This window comes from Electrophorus electricus, chromosome 8, assembly GCF_041902795.1.
Source record: "Electrophorus electricus isolate QZ-2024a chromosome 8, ASM4190279v1, whole genome shotgun sequence".
NCBI classification, from domain to species: Eukaryota; Metazoa; Chordata; class Actinopteri; order Gymnotiformes; family Gymnotidae; genus Electrophorus; species Electrophorus electricus.
The window spans coordinates 27,843,109-27,858,740 of record NC_137504.1 but is presented as its reverse complement, the minus strand read 5'-3'; the positions used below and the strand labels follow the sequence as shown (position 1 = coordinate 27,858,740).

General features: G+C 38.3%; 1 protein-coding gene across 3 annotated transcripts; it reads right to left on the bottom strand.

The window, feature by feature from the left end:
* Nucleotides 1–106: 106 nt before the first annotated feature.
* hexb (hexosaminidase B (beta polypeptide)) lies at nucleotides 107–14,070 on the bottom strand. 3 transcript variants are annotated; one of them, XM_027004188.3, is made up of 14 exons: nucleotides 13,718–14,070; nucleotides 13,292–13,440; nucleotides 12,605–12,670; nucleotides 11,827–11,873; nucleotides 11,348–11,458; nucleotides 8,239–8,340; nucleotides 6,254–6,386; nucleotides 5,616–5,796; nucleotides 5,253–5,339; nucleotides 5,092–5,164; nucleotides 4,048–4,222; nucleotides 1,741–1,831; nucleotides 1,369–1,473; nucleotides 107–1,065 (listed from the first exon to the last, which is right to left on the bottom strand). In XM_027004188.3, the coding sequence occupies exons 1-14, from the start codon at nucleotides 14,053–14,055 to the stop codon at nucleotides 1,002–1,004; spliced, it is 1,722 nt and encodes a 573-aa protein (XP_026859989.3). In that variant the 5' UTR covers nucleotides 14,056–14,070; the 3' UTR covers nucleotides 107–1,001. The 3 variants fall into 3 exon arrangements, 2 of the variants coding, with proteins under 2 accessions (XP_026859989.3, XP_026859988.3); XM_027004187.3 differs by lacking the exon at nucleotides 4,048–4,222 and adding an exon at nucleotides 2,922–3,099; XR_014124816.1 differs by lacking the exons at nucleotides 107–1,065; nucleotides 1,369–1,473 and adding an exon at nucleotides 2,922–3,099.
* Nucleotides 14,071–15,632: the final 1,562 nt, after the last annotated feature.

The window sequence follows — 15,632 nt, the reverse complement described above, 5'->3', positions numbered from 1 at the left end:
TTCCGTCATGTCACCAGAGAAAAGTCAAATAATAAAATGGATCAATAACTGTCATTGTGGATTGTGGATACAAACTTCAAGTGTGACAGATGATAGGCAATGTATATGGACTATAAGTTCATCAAAATATTTAATAGGAATTCTCAAACATGACATTTCACAGTTCTTTTAAAAAAATCAATCTGTCATTCGTTTTACTAAAATTATGAAACTTGCACATTGGTATTGCCATATTGCCTCCTAGAAATACGATACATATTTTACCATATAAAGTGCAGGTCAAGTGTAGAGCATTTTCCTGTGAAAAGTAAAAATCAGTGAGTGTGTTTATATGCACTTAATAATCTGTCAGATTTCTCCGATTATTCAAGTGGTTATGTAAAGAGCATACTCTATCTAGATTGGTGTATGGCCCAGTAATCATATTAAGAAATCCAATAAAGAAAGCTGGATTTTAGCTCAGTAATCTGATTTCTCAGTGCATGCATACCATTACTCTGATTTCTTTTGGATTTCTCAGTCTGCATACGCACACGAACATAGCCGGAGCTGTCCCAGACACAGCTAGCAGAATTAAATGCAGCATCTGCGAAATGGCTATTAAACACTTTTGTTGGGTAGACTCTGAAATGCAGTACATGCTCAGAGAAGTGAAAAATTTGAACTACACAGTATTAGTAACCATTAAAAACCAAAGGTCCATATTTGCTGGTAAAGTGGGTCCATGATGACAAAAAGCCATGGCAGGAAGTTTGAAGTTTACATCACATAATTCTGTGAGATTATTGGTTGGTTGCAAGGTAGAAATCTGATTATTGTCTAATCTAAACCTAGAGTTTTCCCATCAACTGACTACTCAAGTGCATGAAAAAACATTGATCGGATTACTGAAAAAAATCGGATGCAAGTATATGTAAACACACTGGAATATTGATTGGAGGTTGATGATCAGATATGTTTTTTCTTCATCTGGTAGTAATTCCATTAGTCCCTTTTTGTGCTCACAGGCCACTGTACTCATGACCACAATGGCCCACAAAAAGAGGCTCAGCAGGAATGCCTCTCCTGGGGGACAGTCAGAAACAGTTCAGTTATTCTGTAATTCGTTACATTGCAGTGATCAAAAAAAAAAAAAGGCAGAATATAGTATCACATAGGCAAAATACATGTTTGATTTAAAGGTTCATTTCAAACAGCAGCAGTAGAATTTAGTAAAGCCAAAATGCAACTGCTAACCTGAATGGATGTAGCGTCACAGCAAATACTACACAATGTACATTGAATTGATTCACCTGTAGCTGCACATAACTCTGAAACCCTTCATCGGAGCTTCCAGTTCAGTCAATTGCTCGGAGGTTTCTGGCATACCTGACCATGTGGCAGCGGTGTTTTTCCAGACGAGAGTAAGCACTGCCAATGTCCTTCACATTCTCATCACTCCACAGCCTCTCTGCCACTGCACTGGCGCGGGGCCTGTGATGAACACACAAACATGCATCAAGCTGCCCTCTTGACTCACCGTCTTATTAGTCAATCTGATTTGTCACTTTACATTCTGCATATGATACTCTTAAATGTTCTGAGAGGAGCTGAATAGACTGGCTGGTTGAGAGATGGTTTATGCTTAGAATGTTAAATGTTCCATCTTCCTTCCATTCCAAGATTAGTATATAAATATTTTTACAATATAAACAGCTGTGATCATACAGAAGGGTCTGGAAAGTTTTTAAAAAGGCATACCACAGACGAGGGGTGAGGTTTGTGGCATCCACATATTCCCCCCAGAGACAAGCTTCTCCACCAATCACAAGCTTCTTTTGCTCCGGTGTGCCTAAGAGTCACATCATGGACACAAATTTAACTAGTTCTTATTTGTAACAAAGGCAAATGCTAACTAAATTAAACATTTAGAAAAATCTGTGATTTAGTAATAACTACTGAAAAGCTCTTTCAGAATATACATAGCCTCACTCAACAGGCCTCACAGTTAAACACATGATTTAACACACAGATAACAGTTGAAGAAGCACATTCTTATACATTCACAGTGGTCTTATATAGGTCAGTACAAAGTAGAAAACAACTGTTTAAGGACAGCGGTATTGTGCAAACAACTCAGCTTTGCACAAGATTCAAGAGTTCACACCCACCTCTCCCAACACCTGACACCTCCAACACATCCCATCACAATACTCTTATATTGTCATTTCATTATATACAAGTAAAAAAAAGTTTCCAAACTCCTATAGCAGGTTCTCCAAAAGTTCTGAAAACATTTTTAGTAACAAAACACAGTTTACACTAAATTTAGATACAAAAGCCACAATAACTTCAATACACTGAAGGTTGAATGGGGACAGCTTCTAAATCTCTACAGTTCCAGAACAGTCCATGTACAAAAAAAACCTAACAACAAGCACTCTTTCTGTGAACATATCTTCAAAATAGTCTCTACAACTTTCTCAAATTGCCATACATATCCTAAGATTTGTGCCACATAACACTGAATCATAATGCAATTCCTAAGACCTTCAGTTATCAGTTTACTTTTTCCAAACAAATACTCTGAAAGCAAACTGATTTTAGCAATAAATAAATACTTCACCAAGTGTTCAGTATAGTTACAACTTTTATGTAATGCTTATTTAATTGGTCATATTAATAGAAATTATGGATTAACCTTTATATCTACAAAGTCTCCTATTACAGGGCTTCACATTAGTTAATTTCTGTCCTAGTACTAATATTGCAGAGGCTACACTATGCAATTATGTTCTTTAACAAATCAACAGTTTGTATTGTGTGTGGTAAGCACTGTTCACTGATGCAACCTATGCCTGAACCAGGCTATACATTTGTCTTGTCTTCTGTTGTATCCTTCACATACCCACACCTTCAACCACCCATACAACCCCACACACCATTGAAACTCTGAGGGTCGACTCTGTAAATGTCCTGCCAGTCTTGGCCATAGCTGATGCGGTTAAGATACCATGGACTAGAGAGGAGGGTATGGAACCCAGCCGCGGTTACCCGTGCCATCTCATCCTGGTACTGTGGGTTCATCTTCCACACATGGATTTGTGTGTCTCCTTTCAGCTATGCATAGACACATACACAAACCATCACCACCATACATTTGCATGTATGCACCTTATTCCAGCCAAAACCACTGGGAGAATATTCAAGATGCTTCAACTTGGCAAAAGGAGGATGCCATTTGCTTCTGGTTATGGATTCTTGTCTCAAATGATGATCATCAACTCAAGTTCACCAAACTGGGTCATCTGATTCAATGGGCACATTCACAGTACGTTCATGTTGAAGTACACGTTCAGTGATTTATTATGACACTTAATCCAGTGACATGGTGGTAACACTTCATTCATGTATATAAATTGAAAACCGGTTTTAAGCATTTGGACTGAAACTTGAGTTAATTGCATTCTGTGCTGTAATGTGTATTAACAGCAATTTACAATTCTGCAAAACTATCACAACAGCAGTTTGTCATCAATGGTAAACACTGATGTAACATTAATTTTTAAAAAATGCCTTCAGTTAAAGGATTACTGAAGCAAGGTGGAGGCAGGAACATATAGATCTTATAAACAAGTCAATTCTGCGTCACAGTGTCACTAAAATCTAAAACTGGTGTTGACTGAACAATGACTTTGGATCTTAAATGCTATAAGGCAAGGCACATTATCATCAAACTAAATGTGAACATGTGGTTCAAAACCTAAGTCTAGGGAGTTAAGCACGGACTGATTTCTTTTGTATAATGGAAATTTCTGGGAGGTATTAAAACAAAAAAGCCCAACAAAAACAACCGCTAAATAAGTTATCCACTTGGGTCCTCCTAATTCTAATGCTCTAGGTAGAGACACAAGGTACTACAGTGAAATCCCAGAGGATGTCCACAATCTATCAATCAATTCTAGCATGAAAACAGCCATTTTAACTTGTTAGGTAATAACAAATAGAGTGAACTGTTTTCAGCTATAAAAAGGGGCCAAATGAAGACAATTCAGGGAGCACACCAACCATTGAAACTGAGTGGCTCGACCTTGTAGTAGTTCTTCCAGTCCTGTCCATAGCTAATGTAGTCCAGGTACCAGGGGGCTGAGAGAATAGTGGTGAAACCTGCCCCAGTCACATTCTGAAGCTCCTCCTCCACCATGTTCATCTTCCACACTTCCACCACTGTGTCACCTTTCAGCTGGAACAAGCACACATCTCATTGCCTGGCTTCTTCAAGCATCCATTTTGCTGTAAGCTTAAGTGCAGATCATAGCATGCAGAGGTTGCGCAGCAAAATAAAGCAAAGCAGCATGCATGTTAAGTCAACAGTGGTGGAAGTCAAACTTTAGGAGTTTACTTATGATAACTCAGTAAGGTGAACGTTTACACTTATTACTTAAGGTTCAGGATATCTGGAATATCCAATTCATAGTAACTTCGGAAAAAGCTATTACGAATATGTATGGGGTCATCGCACAGTAAATCGCCCAAAGAAATAGGGGAACTGGATGCAAAGTGATGTCAATGGTGCCATATTAGCACAAGGTTGTGAAAGTTGTGAAGGAGGGGGTGGGGTTAAAAACATAATGCCATTTAATTTTCTTTTCTTCAGGGTATGCAGTTAGTTTGTTCAATGAGTGAACAACATTTCAATGATGAGTTAAGATTTGCAGACTACATATGATATGGGTGCTTTATTTTCAGGCTTTAGCCATTATTGAACTCCATGTCCTACTATGGAAAATAGTTAGTCCAAATCAAAGCCACATTTGTAAAATAATTAAAAGACCTCTAAAAGAAAGCCTGAATCTGGCCATTGAAATCACCTTTTTCCCTTGCATTCAACGAACATGCCCAAGTGGTACCTTTGACGTCGCATTCATTCTCCTAATGTAGTGATAATTTTGAACCAGTGACCCAGTATGAAACTCAGTGAGCCAGTGAGAGACCCAGGGATTTTGCTTAGAATGATCCTTGACAAACTGATATTGCAGTCAAATCTGGGGATTGGTCATCTATAATTCCAATGTAAGACAGGCTGTCGAGTAAAAAGCTACAATATCTTACCTTAACCTCATTATCAAAGACCTCCTGCCAGACCATATAGCCTTTTTTGGTAGAACTTACAATGTCAAGGAGCCTGTAATTAAAAGTGAGTGACACATTAGCTACACCAATTTGGAGGATTTTTTAATTCCTCACGTTCCCTAACGAGAGGGACTTTTTACCTTTGAATATAGTAGGATTCAAGCTTGCTGTAGTCCTGGCCAAAGCCCTGTTGCTCCATAAACTTCTGAATGTCAGGGTTCGACTTCCTAACAATGAGAGACACTGAAAGGCTAGAGTTCTAGGCCATATATTGCAAAGTTTTACAGGTCAACCAAGCCAGATAAAATGATGCTTGGGTTGCATCACTCAAACAAAATCCAAGGACCGTGGTATCAAACTCAAATCTATAACTTTCTAAAAGAATGCAGGGCGCCATGTGCTTTTATGAATGTGTGTTCAGAAAGCCTCCTGGCTTAGTATATTTGTTCACTACAGTCTGTTTCACTGAGCATAAGTAAGCTAGCAAAAGTCATCTGTCTCACCAGCAGGAGAAGTCAACCTCATCTCCACCTAGGTGGATGTAGGCGTCAGCGAACACACTACTGATTTCTTTGAAAAAGCTCGTCATGAAGTCATAAGTGGAGTTGAGGATAGGGTTCACTGGGCCAAACGTGCCTGATGGACTACTGCCAGAGTAACATGGCGTCAGGAGGTCAGTCTGACCTACACAACAAAGGAAATGAATGGTTTACTGCTGTGATGAGGGTTACTTCTCCCAGAAACATTGCAGGAATGCTGAGGTAGCATTAAACAAATATAATCAATACCAATAGCTCTCTTTTAAATGTTAGTCATATTAGCATTGTGGAGCAAGTATTGCCGTGTCAAGTTCCATTTGGGGACATAGTGAACATGACAAGCTTAACCAGAAATTAAGTGGGGGCAGGGGTAGCTTGTCAGTTAAAGTATTACACTCGTAATCAGAAGGCTGCCAGTTTAAGCCCCACCACTGCCAAACTACCACTGTTGGGAGCCCTTAGAAAATTCAATTGCTTTTGATAAAATTGTAAATGGGGTAAATGTAAGTGCTTAACCACTTCTAGCATTACCTTCAAAGTATCACATATGCAAGAAGCAATAAAACAAAGTACAAGTTAGTAATCAGATGCTTTTCACTCACCCTTTCCCCATGATTGGGTGTGTCCCGGAGTGTCAAATTCTGCAATGACCCGAATGCCCCTCATGCGAGCAAACTCAATGACCGATTTCACATCAACTGGGGTGTACACATGTGTGTAAGGATGATAGGCTCCCTGTAATAAACACAGCACAAGAGAGACTGAGCAGTGAACCTAAATGTAACACTTCTAGAATATTATCTGGAATAATAACTACAGAAAGGGAACATAATTGACAAGGTGTGTAGCCCAATAAGAATATTACTCTAATTCTGATAGGACACATGACACTGTGCCTTATACAAGAGACAATATGGGACAAAGGTTGTTACTGAAACTATGGTTTTATTGGTCATTCTGTGTAGCACCTTGTTTTATCTGTCAATTTCATCTACCCTCATTTCATGACTGCATATGAAAAAAGTGAGAGGAAAAAAACAGTTTAGAACTGTAATATCCTTATATAATAATTTATAATATCCTTGAGCCACTAGGAGTGTTTTTGGTAAGGCAGCTCTACCTTTAATCTCAGAAGAACTGCATGATGTGCAAAGATTGAAGCAAATAACAGGACACAACGTTTAGCTTTTCGTAGACGTGACGATGATGCTGACTACAACTATTATCTGGTTAGGTGGGTACATTTTGGATAGTTTTAGCTTGGACATAGGAGCTGTGTGTACTACTTTAAATTGAAGCAGTAAGACTTGCTTTTCAACTACGATATACGATTATAATTTGTAGATATTAGGACCTTTGCAAAGCGCTTTAGTGAAAGCACTTTTGGAAAGCAGGGCATGTATAATGTGTCTAACTATCAAGTATTGAAAAAATGGGTAACTGGTAGGTTCCATCATTAGACTAGCAACCAGATCCCCCGTTAGGCAGATCTTGCTGTTTCTGAAACCATAATTAAGCGTCTAATGGTGCTCAGGAAACTGAGAAGCTCACTGCTGGTTTTGCAAGTGGGAGTTGTAAAGTTAAATGGAAAGGTTTTGGAAATAGCTTGAGCTTGAGGTATTCAGTTCTTCTCTAAAGACGGCATCTTGGGGTCGCTTTGTTTTCCACATCCCAGGCAAAGTCAGCATCATAAAAGGCAAGTAATGCAGGCAAGTAACAACCACATGTATTTCACTCTCAAAGACTTAATAATAAATTGACAACAACTTTAAGGTGGAATTGGCATGAAATGTGCCATCTCTCCAATCTTCTTCATAGCCACCTTTGCTACGAAGAGTGCTCAGCAGAGCCAGACAAGTGGTCAGAGAAGTCACACTAACATCAGACAAGTGGCCAGGTTAGAGCAAGAGTGCTATCTGATCAAAGTAGTGTCACGGGGCCACTAAGGAGCATGTGTCATGGGAGGCAGCAATAAGCAGAGAAATTAGCTGGGCATAACATTTAATAACACCATCGGAAATAGGTGAGGAGATAGAGAAAGTCTGCTACTGGTTGAGGCTATGGAGGAAAGATGGCGCTTAGGGGTTAACACTCCATTCTAGGCAGCAGCAGAGAGTGGCGGGGACGCATCTCTATCGTGCCAGTGCTCCCCCACCAGGAGATATGCTGGGTTAAGAGAGAAATACATCAGTGAACAGTGGTCTCCAACTGATGACCTCGGAGCTGATCCACACATACTAGCAGGAGTGCAACATACAGGAATGCAGAAGCTAAAACCTACCTGTATGATGATCTGGGACTACAGAAGGTTTGTGATTGCTTATCTGTTGAACCAGTACCATATCTGTCAATCTTGATGCTATGACTGTTTTATTTCAACACACTGGGCTTCTCACATACACATACACATGCTCAACTTCACAATGTAAGGGTGCAGTAATAGAAGAAAGCCTGCACAATCTACCTTATTGTTAAACAAACAAATCCAAAAAAATGTAAAGCTTCAGGCTTTTTAATGAAGTTATCCCACACCAGGAATGCAAAGGAACTGAACTTGCAAGAAGGGGAATTCTAGAAAATGGCTAACCTGTTGACTGAGGTTAGGGAATGTGCGACTCAGGAAAGGGAAGGATGAATCATCCACAATGTGCCAGTGGAAAACATTGAACTTGTTCATTGCCATGACTTCCTGCAAAGACAGCATGAGATCATAAGTTTAAAGAAACGGCTACAAATAAATATTATTTAATATATGATTTAGTTAATAGTAAAATATCAAAATTATACCAATTAAAACCAACCTTTAAAACAACTTGACAATTATTTACACTGAACATGAAGTCTGCAAATGCATTAAAAGTTTCTTTTTAATTTATCTTCTTAATTTTGAACTAAACTTCTGCTAGTAAATTCTGTTACATGATAATCTATCATAACAAGTGAATGGGATTTAGGTTACTGCTTTATCAAATCAGCAATCACCAATCATATCCAGGATCCAGGAATCCTTGCATTGATGGGGTTTAATGTTGAATTTTTTTTAAGGTCACACAATCAACAACGAATCACACCCCCCATGGCACCCACTTGTACTATTTATCAAAACAGAAGAAGTGTCATCGTTTAATAGCAATATTTAAATTTAATCAGGAATAGTTATATTTAAAATGTGTGTGTGTTAGAGAAACCTTATTCCAAAACTTGCTCACACTTGGGCACTTCCAGTGCATGTGTAAGAATATACCAATTCTACCATTAGGACAAATTGGAAAAATAGTCATGCAAGATCTATGAATGAAATTAACATGAATAAGATAGTGGTTAGGATTTTTAGAGGCCCATAAGATACTGTTCCACACAATTTGCCAAGTTATCTAATTCTGTGCATTTTCCTGTTTGATTTCCCAAACAATCTGTAGTCTTAAAGGTGTACATGAAACATGTAGAAGGGTGAGGTAAATCCTGAATACAAGGCCTCTGGTTTCCATGCCAATAGGAAAAAACATTATGTAATGGGAGTCAAGGTAAAATCGAATTCCATGGTACACTATATGTACGCACAGCACAAAGAAGGCAAAGGCAGAGGAAAAAAAACACCTGGTATACTGTAAAATGTTTAAGCCTTGGGATGTCTGGAAATATAAATCATTATTTATAATCATAAGTCATTCAAAAAATGTATTATTTACTTTTGCCAGTGAGGAACAGAAAAGCACTTATTAGCAGTTAATAAATTGTAATTATGGAAAACTGGGGTGTATTTGTACCACTTAGTCACGGTATTAGTTAATTTCATCTGCTATCTACCATACTTTACATTACTTTTAAGGAATATTTTAATAGATGAGGTCTAGGGTGGAGTAACTAGACTTCTCTAGAGTCTGTCACATGGTTTGAACATCTTGGTTAAGCTACACACAATGTATGGAGAACAAATGAGTAATAAAATGATCTGACACTGGGCAGGGAGAGTCCACCATCTGATTTATTACCCTGAAGAGCTGCAAGCTTCATTTGAGGTTTCTTGCCTTTCCATATATCGTAGAATGGAGTTTGTCCAAGAAACTTAAAGGGGGTGGCATAGAATCCTAAACTAATTTTCACCATAGAAATGTTTACAGGTTTGCAGATTGTTAGTTAGATGACCACACCTTCACAAATCAAGGCCTGAATAACGTTTTGCTTAACTGTAACTTCGAGATATGAGTAAACCTCAACACCAAGGTACCTAAAATGATTAACTACTGGAATTGTTGAAGATAGATTCGCCTCCCTCATTGTACTGTTCAATGGTAGAAGTGCAGACTTTGTCTTCTTAAATTTATAGACTGCTGACTGTATTCAAAACGGAAAGCAAATTGGGGAGAGTTTGTACAACATTAATGATGTACAGCAGAATGTACACCATGATGTACAGTCATTCGCATACAATGGTGGGCATCTTTAATAGTAACTGGAGAGTATAGTGAAGATAGCCAAATTGCTTGAGCCAGTGGTTTGAGTGACAAAGCAAACAAAAGGGCTGGATAGCAGACAACTCTGTTTTAAGCCACGAGAAACTGGAAACGGTGATATACATTTACAGCCTGTCAGAATCACAGCAGAAGGGTTATCACCACCCATCACTCTCTCGCCATCAAAAGTCCCTTCTCCACTTCTAAGGAAAGGACAGCACAAGCAGTAGTTATATCAGGCACAAGATCAAGCATATGGAAAAACTGATAAACACTGAGGCAAGATTGCCTCAAACCTGTTTGGTTTCAACACAAACAGCAAGCACTTTAGCGAATCATTTTCCTTTGATGCAATCAATGACAGGGCCAATAGTTATTACATAAGGTCTGATCTTTCTTTGGCTTTAGGAGGAGAGAAATAATCGCTGTAGTTACATCCCTTCAAGGTATTTACATCCCTTTTCTATTGCAATGTTTATCACATGCAATAAAGATGACCTTAATTGAGAGAAAAATGTTAGATAAAATTCTTGAGGTATACCATCCATCCCCAGTGCTTTGCTTCTTTTCGTTGTCTGTAAAGCCTTTTTTGTTAATTGAAAGTTATTGGTTGACCTTGCATTTCTGCTTTTTCCTTAGTTAGACTGGATCAATATAAAGTTCTAAAACAGCTCACATGATCCTTATGTTGGAGCTGTGATTCAAATTACTGTAATTGAGCAATACAGAGGTAATATAATGTAATATAGAGGTAATCTGTAACCATGGTACCTTGTGAGTGACAACATGAATGTCACAAAAACAAACATTCATTATAAATAAATTAAGTCCCATTAAATGGCTTGGGCAACTGCTATGAAAGTAATATTTTCTAGCTATGCATATAAAATTCAGAACACCTTCTGAGAAGAGCATTAAGTTCTGCTTTAACTAATTCAAGCTCATCTGCAACAGTTTCAGTGAAGGTTATTTGTAGCTGAGGGACAAGAGGTAACCATTTTCAAAAGATACGATATTCTTTGGTTTATTTTTATTTAGTTGACAAGCAAAAACAGTGGCTTGTCCCTTGATGTACCCTTAATTGCTTCTGACCGAAGACGAAGATCTTTAGTTAAGAGTTAGTTTCCATAAAGACATGGAAGCCAGATATGAATTAGCTGCAGAAAACGCTGCTATATAGAAGAATATACTGACCCTTATTTTTGCATCTCATTAAAGGCACACACTGTGGCTTTATCTTACCAGATTGGCCAAAATGACTTTGAGCGGCAGGTAGTGACGAGATGTGTCCAGAAGGATGCCCCGATGTGAAAAGCGAGGATAGTCTAATATGCTTGTCTTGTTGATGTTATTCTGGTCACAAGAGAGGTCAAACAAACATTAAATTTGCCATTTTATGTTGCAATAATGTTTAAGTATTTTTCATTCTAATCTACTTTATCTATTGCATTGGTACTGTACAGACAATTACCATAGACAACAATTTTGATGCACCTCCTTGTACTGAAAAAAGCACTGGAAAAACCTGTTACATGGTTGCTTGGAATTTCACTTAACCTTTCAATATAAGAGAGTTGTGACTCATGGATTTTTTTCCTGCTTTTTTCAGTAGAGGAAAACGTGTAAAAAAAATTTTGTTGATTTGAAATACAAGAGTATTCCTTTAAAACCGCTCATAACTACCAGGCTAAAGTGCATTTAGACACCAAGAGTGAACTCACGACTCCATAGTCATCCTCGTACACCAGCTGACTGAATGTCTCAAGTCCTAAGACAACAAAAACTCTTGAAGAAGGTCTATGTAATTAAGTTAATATCACCACTGCACTTAGGCAATCTAAGGTAATATTTTAGGTTAAATTCAAAGCACATGATAACAGATGAATCTCATACATGGATAATAAATGGAGCAAACTGGTTAATTTCAAGGCCCTAGTTTCACAAAAATGACAGATTTCACAAATTCTTCAAAGACAAATGCTAGCAACATATCACTACATATATTAAATAATACTTAACTAACTAGTAACATAGCTTGGAGTAACTTAGCCTTGCCAAGCAGGCCTAAGCTAATGCTAAGCTAATAGTCTACTTTAATGGAGTAGCACGCACTAAACACCAGCAAATGGTGTAAGGCATTCTCTCTCACTGAGATGAAAATACTTGTACATGTTTTATTAACACCATGCTAGCATGTTCACCTATAATACTGCAAATTTTATAGTCACAGTAAACTGCAGTACAATAAATACAAGTATTGCAAATACAAGTTCTATCTTGTATGATAAATCAATACCTCTCAAGTTAATTAACTACAGTGGGCAATGCCACATTGTCTCAAAGGTGAATATTTCAGCAATGCAAGTTTTCGAAGTGCGAGTACTGTCTAAGTGCTATGCTGTCAAAAAGTCAGGTTAACCAAGATAACCCTAACCCTAGCCTCTCAAACAAAAGGCAGATTAGGTCAGAAACAAGACCCTAGCAATGCAACTTGCTCACCTCGCAATGCTCCCCACACATTTGAGGCCTTAAGAACAGATTTGAGTTGGTCCACTTCTAGCTGATCTGTACGAACAATTGAAATATCTTTTTTTGTGAAGTGTCACAGAGAACGCATATTACCCATTATTATAGACCACTATAAAACATTCAACAGCCAATATCGAAGTCTCTGTATCAAAGTCTGATCAAATTTCATAACACAGCTGTCTGAACTGTGTAGAATGCTGCACACAAGAACATTGGCTTGGCAATTCACAATACACTCAGGTCTACCTTAGTGGAAGCAAATGGGGTTAAATAATGAGTTTCCTAAAGATTTGTTTCTTGTTGCTTGTCACCTGGGACCAAACAGATGTAATCTATTGCCACAGAGAAGTTGGGCTTACTTAACAAATGTTTATCTGATACCAATCCCATATGTTTTAAACAATAACATGCATTTACACCTCGCCCCCCTTAAAACTAAAAGCAGACAAAAGTCTATGCGTCTTCAGTGTTGAAAACAGCAACCGGAAACGAAGTCAAAGCAGTTAAATTCAGATTATCCTTACTCAGAAGTAGATCACCTAGTGGATGACAGTGACTGGATGATTTAAGAGGTTTAGATTACCGATTAACACTGTCAAATTACTGTGAATATGGTCTGCACCACGAAAGCAGTTAGGAATACAACTGCAAACTTACAGGACTCATCTGTTTTAAGACTCGGGTAAGCGTCGCACTCCGGGTCAGTTGATGTTATCAACACTTGAAGCTCCCTTAGCTCCGAATCAAACACACGACTTCGGGGTTGTCCTTGTTCATTCACATAGCCAAAGATGTATTTAAAATATCTGTAAGAGAGGAAGTAGGCACACAGCAATCGAGTTTATTAGGAATGGTCACTGCTCTAGTGGCGTCGAACATGAAGCATGATAATTTAGAAATCCTATTATCGAAATATTTAAATACTGCAATTGTAAATTTACTTCCTGTTTGGTAGGTTAGCTGGGTTAGTTAACTAGATAATTTAGCTAACCTAGCTAGATAGTTCTGCTTAACTGATTTGTGGGACCCATTTGTACCTGCAAGTACAAAGGTTTACACACACAAAGATATCAATTAACCTACCTGCGAAATGCATTTTGAAGTAGACTGCAGCTAGGTCCAGCGGTCGAGCCTGGGGCATGAACGATTTTAAATCTGGAAGCGCTGAGTTTGAATGCAACTGGGGACGTCTGAAATTGCTGTGGCAGTGGCCAAAGCGAGACTTCATCTGACAGCCTGGATCTTTCCTCCAAGTTATCAATATGCGAGTCCTTACAAGAGGTAGTTAAAAACAACGTTCCCAAGCCTAGTAACGTTAGCGCACGCATTCTCACTGCTTTGCCCTGTTCACTCAGCTGACTCGTGTGACCAGACGGTCGCTCTGTAAGTGCAGCGGAAGCATCGTGAATGAGCGAAGTCATGAGTTTTACCTCTCCGAGCCAATCGGTGCGTCGTTGTTGCTGAAAAGCCACATGACTTTTCAGCTAAAATAAAAGTCAGCATGTAATGGCTTAAAAACCTAAACTTTATACCTAGTAAAATTCCACTTGAATAATTTTTGAAAAATATATTTTTTAAATGTTTTTAAATGTTATTCATTTCGTTTAACATACTACTACATATATGAATACCACTGCTGCTGTCATCACTATTCTCTTGCCATAGAACCAGCTGGAAGGGAAAAGCAGTGCTACGACTACCTAAAAAGTAAGTGTAGTCAAAATACAGCTATAGACCATGCCAGAAGAGTTGAAAAGAAAGGTTCTTAATGAGGAAAAGAAGGGTTCAAATGTAGCTTTACTGGCAGAGGGATACAGTGAGCGTCAGGTTGCTTCTGTTTTAAAAAATTCCAAAACTATGATTCATAAGAACAAGGTCAAGCAGCAAACACATGGGACAACAGCTACAGACTGGCAGAGGTCGAAAACGACTCTCTACCGACCGTGATGATCACCACCTCATTCGAATGTCACTTAACAACTGTAAGATGACGTCAAGTGGCGTACAAAAAGAATGGCATGCAGCAGCTGGGATGAATTGCACAGCGAGGACGGTTTGAAACAGGTTTCTGGAGGCAGGGCTGAAGTCATGCAAAGCTAGAAAAAAGCTCATCAATGAAAAGCAAAGAAGAGCCAGACTGAAGTTTGCGAAAGACCATAAGGATTAGACTGTAGAGGACTGAAGTAAGGTCATCTGATGAGTGCAATTTTCAGCTTTGTCCAACAGCTGGTCATGTAATGGTTAGACGGAGACCTGGAGAGGCCTACAAGCCAGAGTGTCTCGCACCCACTGTGAAATTTGGTCCAGGATCAGTGATGATAATCACGTTATCATTCAATTTTTGACATGCATACATACAATATCTTGATACATTACCTTTTGTTAACTGAATTAGCTGTTAAAGAATCAATATTGTGGATCAATGGCACTTCGGTGGCCAACATGCATGAGCCATCAATTTTGTTTACAAACTTCAAAAGGCTTTGTTAAAACAGCTGATAAAAGGTAGAGCTGATTTCAGACAAGAACAAGCAAAGTATGCAAAATGTAGATCATCTGTCATTGATTTTTAATTGTATTTGTTCACTACTTATTGATAAAAGGATAGGGCTCAAGTAAGACTTCACATGGTCTTTGAGGCATAGAGGATGTATTTAAGATTTTTAAAAACTGCCATACAGGTTATGGTTTTTAATTTTGTGCAAAATTTCCTGGTGGAATGTCCTCCTATTTGGCATTGCAGTGCTGGTAGGTTCCAGTTCTTTCATTTTTACATTTTTTCTTCATCCAACCTGTTTTAGTATTAATTATCTTTATAATTTACCTGCTTTTAGGAAAGCATTTTTGTTTAGTGGCATCATGCAATGGAATTTTAACCCCCATATACATGTCTATTACACAGAGACACGCAAAAATCTCCCAGTAATTTTTACCATATGCAATAAAGAGCACTGTTGTATTTTTGCTGTTTTTGATGACGACAGAAGCAATGTAGCAG

What these genes read in the sequence shown, in the direction of transcription:
- hexb (XM_027004187.3), bottom strand. Translation starts at nt 14,055, where the DNA reads ATGACTTCGCTCATTCACGATGCTTCCGCTGCACTTACAGAGCGACCG. An exon ending in CGACCCTCAGAGTTTCAATG is followed by an intron (nt 1,832 to 2,921) that starts GTGTGTGGGGTT and finishes TGTGACTCTTAG; the next exon opens with GCACACCGGAGCAAAAGAAG. An exon ending in AACCTCACCCCTCGTCTGTG is followed by an intron (nt 1,474 to 1,740) that starts GTATGCCTTTTT and finishes TGTTCATCACAG; the next exon opens with GCCCCGCGCCAGTGCAGTGG.